We start from the raw sequence: 6,000 nt of genomic DNA on the forward strand, positions 1-6,000 counted from the left end.
AACTATTTCTTGTGAATTAAATTGAAGGTTTAGAGTTTCACATTCAAAATCATCCTGTTTCATTTCAGTAACTGCAGTCCCCTCCATGTAAGATCAGTTATCCTGCCTCTTCTCTGTGAGTCTTTCCATCTCACCCTCCTTCCCAACCCTTCTCAACTTTGTCCTTAGGTAAATGTAGCCCTTAAGATCTTAAATGGCCACCCATTCCAAGTAAACGTATCTTACTAGTGCTGTTGTCCCCTTTATGTACCTACCTACCATGTGGCTGAAAATTGGGCCACAAGTGTGAGTTCCATTCCAAATGAAGGGTAACCAAGAAGTCTTGGTTTCTCCAGTCTCTCTCTGACCAGTAAACCTGGTCTTTTTTTTTTTTTTAAGTTTTAGTATATTTATTGTATTTTCCACTGTGATATATACAGCCTCGGAAACCCGGTACTGGGTCGCTATGAGTCGGAACCGACTCCACGACATATAACCATATCACCATATGTATATATAGGGAGTCCAGATATGGTGCTGTGGGTTAATGCACCAGACTGCAAAGCCATTTGAACTACAAATGTGGTTCAAGCTCACCAGTTGCTCTTTGAAAACCCTATACAGGGTCACTATGGATCGGAACCGACTTGATGGCACTGAACAACAACAACAATATGTATATACAGGAGCACTAGTGGTGCTAAAGGATAGGCACTGGACTTCTAGTTACATGGTTAGTAGTCTGAACCCACCAGCTGCTCCATAGGAAAGATGAGACTTTCTGCTCCCACACAGATTTGTAGCCTCGGAAACCCTACACAAGGTCGCTGTGAGTCAGAACCAACTCAACAGCACTTAAGTACCTATGTGTGTATGTATGTATACATATACACAGTGTGCACAAAAGTTATCTTTTTATTCCATTACCTTATCATTCCATTTTTCCATGAACTTTTTGAAGCTCCCTCATATATATCACAGTGTAAAATTTCAATTACTAGACGAATCCCTTCACTGAGTACCCATGTTTCAGTTACAATCAACCAGGATAGGAAAGAGCAGATTTCAAATTGGTTACTGTTATTATCTCCTCTACCATAGGGATAGGAGTCCTGGTGTGGCACTGTAGGATAAGTACTGGACTGCTAACCACAGGTCAGCAGTTCAAACTCACCAGCCACTCCTCAGAAACCCTATTCAGGGTCACTATGAGTTGGAACCGACTCAATGACACGTAATAACCACCACCATAGGATAAGCACAGGACTATAAGCCACAAGTTCAGTGGTTTAAACTCACCAGTCACTCTGTCAGAGAAAAAATGAGGCTTTCTACTCTTGCAAAGATTTTAAAAGCCTCAGAAACCCTATGTAGGGTCACTATGGGTCAGAACCGACTCAACAACACTTAACAACTGTCATTTATTATCTGATCTACCTGGGGTTTTCAGACCCAGTGTAGTTTGGATGAGACCCCTGGTGAGTCCTTGCAGTCAGGAGTATCCCAAGTGGGAAGCTCCACACAACATACCACACCTGCTCCCCTTCCATTGCCTGTAAATTTCCTGTGTTGTTTTCACCATTCCTCCTATCCAAGCAGAGAGTCGCTGTCTTACCCTAAGTACACACTACAGACACTAGGACTACTACTCCCATTCCAGATGGATAATAAGCACACCTGGAACATGCCTCTCTATCATTTAAGCACAGAGGGTAAACATAGACTCTGTCCTTTGTGACCTCTTTTGTTCTTTCTAGCACCATGCCTGCCCTCAAACGCCTGAGTCTGGGCCTCATCTACCTAGTGGGCTACACTCTGCTCAGCCCCCACATCCCAGAAGATTATCTTCTCACTGAAGACTATGAGGTGAGTGGTCTTAAAGCAGCAGCAGTAAGTATGACTACACCAGAGACAGGAAACAGACAGGCAAGGATCCCTACAGATAGCAAATAAGTGTTTCACACCATCTACAAATGCCTGTTGGTTTTGCTCTAGATCTGTGAGAGTTGGTGTCAGTGCCAGCCAGGCCGGGCCATGGTCATCAGCCAGCATTGAACGACCTTCGTGGGCAAAGGGCTGTGCCAGGTGCACTTGTAGCACCCCTTCCCATCCTCAGGAGCACCTCCTAGTTTGCTTTATTGCACCAAGTGACTCCTTAAAACAGCCACTTCGAGTCCTCTCCAGACTATTTTCTTCTCCTGACTGATGGATCTGGAGGCTTCTAGGGAAACAGAAAATCAAGGGAAGGGTTAGTACTGGCTTTTACTTCTGCCCAGCTAAAAGACTTGCAACAGTTCCATAGCCATTCTAGGTAGGTGTCCTTAAAGTAACATTGAACTTGCAATATGTAAAACTCCTTCAATACTTATTGCTCCCAATGCTTGGTGGTGTGCCAAAGAAAGCATTCAATAGAAGAATTTAAGGACAGTGCTGTCCCTGGGACTCTCCAAGGAAAAGGAGGTGAATGGATGCTCACTGGGCTTCCATACTTACCCTTCTTAGCCTGTTATCTAGGAAAGTAAGCCAGACCATCAGAGAAGACATCTGGCAGGAGTATTGTGACAAGTGTGAAACAGTCAACCACAAGTTTGGAAAGGAAGAACACTAAAGGAAATGAGCCTTGCCTATGTGATCTCCCTAATGCACACACATTTTCTTCCTTCCAGAACCGCCCTTTCTGGTTCCGCTGCATGTACATGCTGATCTGGGGCAAGTTTGTGCTCTACAAATACGTCACCTGTTGGCTTGTCACAGTACGTAAAAACAAATCAGGCAAAATACAGATTAGCTGTGGGGAATGTGAGGAGGAAAGTAGTAAAACACTGACAGTTCTTCCTTCCCTCAGGAAGGAGTGTGCATTTTGACGGGACTGGGCTTTGATGGCTTTGATGAAAATAGAAAGCCAAAGTGGGACGCTTGTGCTAACATGAAAGTATGGCTCTTTGAGACTACTCCCCGCTTCACTGGCACCATCAACTCCTTCAACATCAATACCAATGCCTGGGTGTCCCGGTAAGCAACTGGAGGGGAGTTTGGTGCCCCATCTCCTTCCTTCCACTGTGTCCTCATATTTGAGGGCAGGCATTTTGTTATCTCTAAAGTGGATCTCTTTTCCCACTTGACATAGAACCTCCAATGCCTCCTGTACATACCTGCACACTTTCTTTTATCTCCCCACCTCTTTTTGCAAAAGAATTCCTACTATATTTTACAAACAAAAACAAGTACCTTGAGTCCCCAGGTTTTAATCCTAGCTCAGCCACTGGCTTTATGTTCTCCATTTCATTGTTTAAAAACATCTTTGTTTGTTTGCTTGTTTGTCCTACCACTAGAGATGTAAGCAGCAGAGAACTGGTCTATCCTGTTTACTACTGTGGCCCCAGCGTCAGGCACTCAGTAGGCACACAGTCATAATCTGTTGAATGAAGTGGCTTGCCCAAGATCACCCAGCTAAGCCTTGGGTCTGTTTTCTGTCTCTAAACTGTGAGTCGTCAACTTAACTGCTTTTCATCTCTAAAGCTAATCACGTAGCACTAGCACTTCCTTCCTTACCCTTGGTGGCCACAAGTGGGAGCCAGCTCCCCTCCACTTCTCAGAGCGCCAAGAACCTAGTGGCAGGATGCCAGAAATGCAAGGCCTGGTCTGAGATTCCTACCCACCCTTTTCTCCAGGTATGTCTTCAAAAGACTCAAGTTCCTTGGAAGTAAAGAACTCTCCCAGGGTCTCTCCTTGTTATTCTTGGCTCTCTGGCATGGTCTACACTCGGGATATCTGATCTGTTTCCAGATGGAATTCCTCATTGTTATTGTGGAAAGACAGGTAGGCCTCAAGGGTAGTGAGTGAGAAGGAAGTATGAGAAGGACAGTTTTGAGGACCCTTCTCCTTCTCCCCAGGCTGCCAGCCTAATTCGTGAAAGCCCAGCCCTAACCAACCTGGCCTCCACCACTGTCCTGCAACCCTTCTTCTACTTGGTGCAACAGACCATCCACTGGCTCTTCATGGGTTACTCGATGACTGCCTTCTGCCTCTTCACCTGGGAAAAATGGCTTAAGGTAAGTGGGGCCTGCTAGTGAGGATGGGAAGGTGTCAGTGACACCTCAGGTAGGAAGGGATGTTCCATCTCAAGCGGTCTCTCTCCTCCCTCAGGTGTATAAATCCATCTATTTTCTTGGCCATGTCTTCTTCTTGAGCCTACTAGTCATACTGCCTTATATTCACAAAGCAATGGTGCCAAGGAAAGAGAAGTTAAAGAAAATGGAATAATCTCTTTTTCTGGTAAGTAAAGTGTCCTAAAGCCTAAAACCACCACCTTAGAGAGTAGTGGACAGATCGGGAAAAAAAAAAAAAGATGCTAACTACCAACAAGTCAGCCCCAGACACAATGGAGCAAAAGGCCATCCAGTCCACAATCCCCATGCTTGTGTGCAGTTTGGACAGTGTTCTGTTGTGGTCCATAGGCACTGGCTGATTTTCAGGAGTATGTTGCCAGGTCTTTCTTAGGTAATCTGTAAACTCTGCTGAACCTATTCAGCACCACAGCCACATGTAAGTCCACCACTGGTCAATGGGTGGTTGCTGTGCATCAACTAGAAATCAAACCTAGGTCTCCTACATGGAAGGCAAGAATCCTACCACTCAACAGCCACTACAGCTAACGCACACTCCTCTACCTTGTACCTTTTTTGAAGGTTGTACAGTAGACATGTATTTGTATTGATAACTTAGAGTGGATTTCATGGTAGCCTAGCTACCGGGAAACACAATATGGCACAATGACAGTTGTAACTAAGGCAGACTAGGAAAATCCTGAAGGGCTTTAGACCAGGGACTAGGCGCAGCAACTCTAGCCAGTCTGCCAATCACATTTCTTCTCTTGCAGGTGGCCTCACAGGACTGGTGCAGAAACTGTCTGTCTCCTTTTTCACAGGACTCCCTCGCCCCAGAGCACAGAGAACACAGAAGCCAGGGAATGGGAAGACATGGCACTCTGCTGCCAGCCAAGTCTCTTCATTTGGGGCCAAAGGGGAAACTCTTGTGGGAGGAGTAGAGGGGCCCAAGCCCCCTCTGGGCTCCCCCATGCACGTTGCCTTATCTCTCCCCCTCTAGCCAGGAAGCTGTTGTTTTTCTTCTGCCAATTTACTATGATTGTATATGTGCCGCTACCACCCCCCCCATGGGGGGAGGGAAGAGGGGTACAAAGCCCCGCCTGCTCCACTTTTTCTACCTTGGAACTGTACCAGATAAAATCACTTCTGTTTGTTCAATTTTTTCACTGCTAGTTTTCCTGGCTGCCTTCTTTCCAGCACAGTTCTCCATACATAATCAGGGCTCTCCTTTTGTTAAGTGCCTTTGAATCTATATAGCATTTCCAAGGAGCAGCTGGTGGGTTTCAAACCGACCCTACAGTCAGTACTTACTTTTTAGTGCCACATCAGGACTCCATAGCACAGTAATCTAAATATGGAGCTAAAACTGAGAACACTGGAGTCTTCACCTGTACTCTGAGGAGAGCAAATCTTTTTATACCATTAGACACTACTAAGCTTGCTGTTACTGTTAAGTGCCATCGAGTCACTTCTGACTCATAGCAACCTGGTACAGGGTTTTCTGATACAGGCTGGTGAGCTTGAACTGCCAACCTTGCAGTTCAAACTAACTCTGCAGTCCAGCACATAAACCCACAGCACCATACCAGGTCTACTAAGCTTGTTGTTGTTGTCAGGTGCCATCGAGTCAGAACTGACTCATAGCAACCCCATGCACAGCAAAACGAAACAATGTCCAATTCTGGGCCAACCTCACCACCGCAGCCACACTCGATGTTATCAATGATGCCACCTGACTGATCCATCTCGTTGGGGGTCTTACACTTTTTCTCTGACCCTCCACCCTTACCTAGCATGACATCCTTCTCCAACGATTGTTTCCTCCGGACAATATGTCCAAAGTAGGAGAGACGAAGCTTAGCCATCCTGGCTTCCAAGGAGCACTCTGGCTGCACTTCTTCCAAAACAGATCTAT

The 6,000-nt window shown here is 45.8% G+C and overlaps 1 protein-coding gene across 1 annotated transcript in view; it reads left to right on the forward strand.

Moving 5' to 3' along the window:
• Positions 1 to 4,998, forward strand: part of LPCAT3 (lysophosphatidylcholine acyltransferase 3) — a 63,964-nt gene extending 58,966 nt beyond the window's left edge. The window contains exons 7-13 of the mRNA XM_006862620.1: positions 1,737 to 1,845; positions 2,646 to 2,732; positions 2,825 to 2,991; positions 3,651 to 3,798; positions 3,873 to 4,031; positions 4,126 to 4,254; positions 4,859 to 4,998. Coding sequence (XP_006862682.1) covers positions 1,737 to 1,845; positions 2,646 to 2,732; positions 2,825 to 2,991; positions 3,651 to 3,798; positions 3,873 to 4,031; positions 4,126 to 4,242 — 787 coding nt within the window. The 3' untranslated portion in view covers positions 4,243 to 4,254; positions 4,859 to 4,998. The remainder of the gene's footprint in view (positions 1 to 1,736; positions 1,846 to 2,645; positions 2,733 to 2,824; positions 2,992 to 3,650; positions 3,799 to 3,872; positions 4,032 to 4,125; positions 4,255 to 4,858) is intronic.
• Positions 4,999 to 6,000: the final 1,002 nt, after the last annotated feature.

The sequence above is a fragment of the Chrysochloris asiatica genome, unplaced genomic scaffold (genome assembly GCF_000296735.1).
Source record: "Chrysochloris asiatica unplaced genomic scaffold, ChrAsi1.0 scaffold00050, whole genome shotgun sequence".
Taxonomy (NCBI): Eukaryota; Metazoa; Chordata; class Mammalia; order Afrosoricida; family Chrysochloridae; genus Chrysochloris; species Chrysochloris asiatica.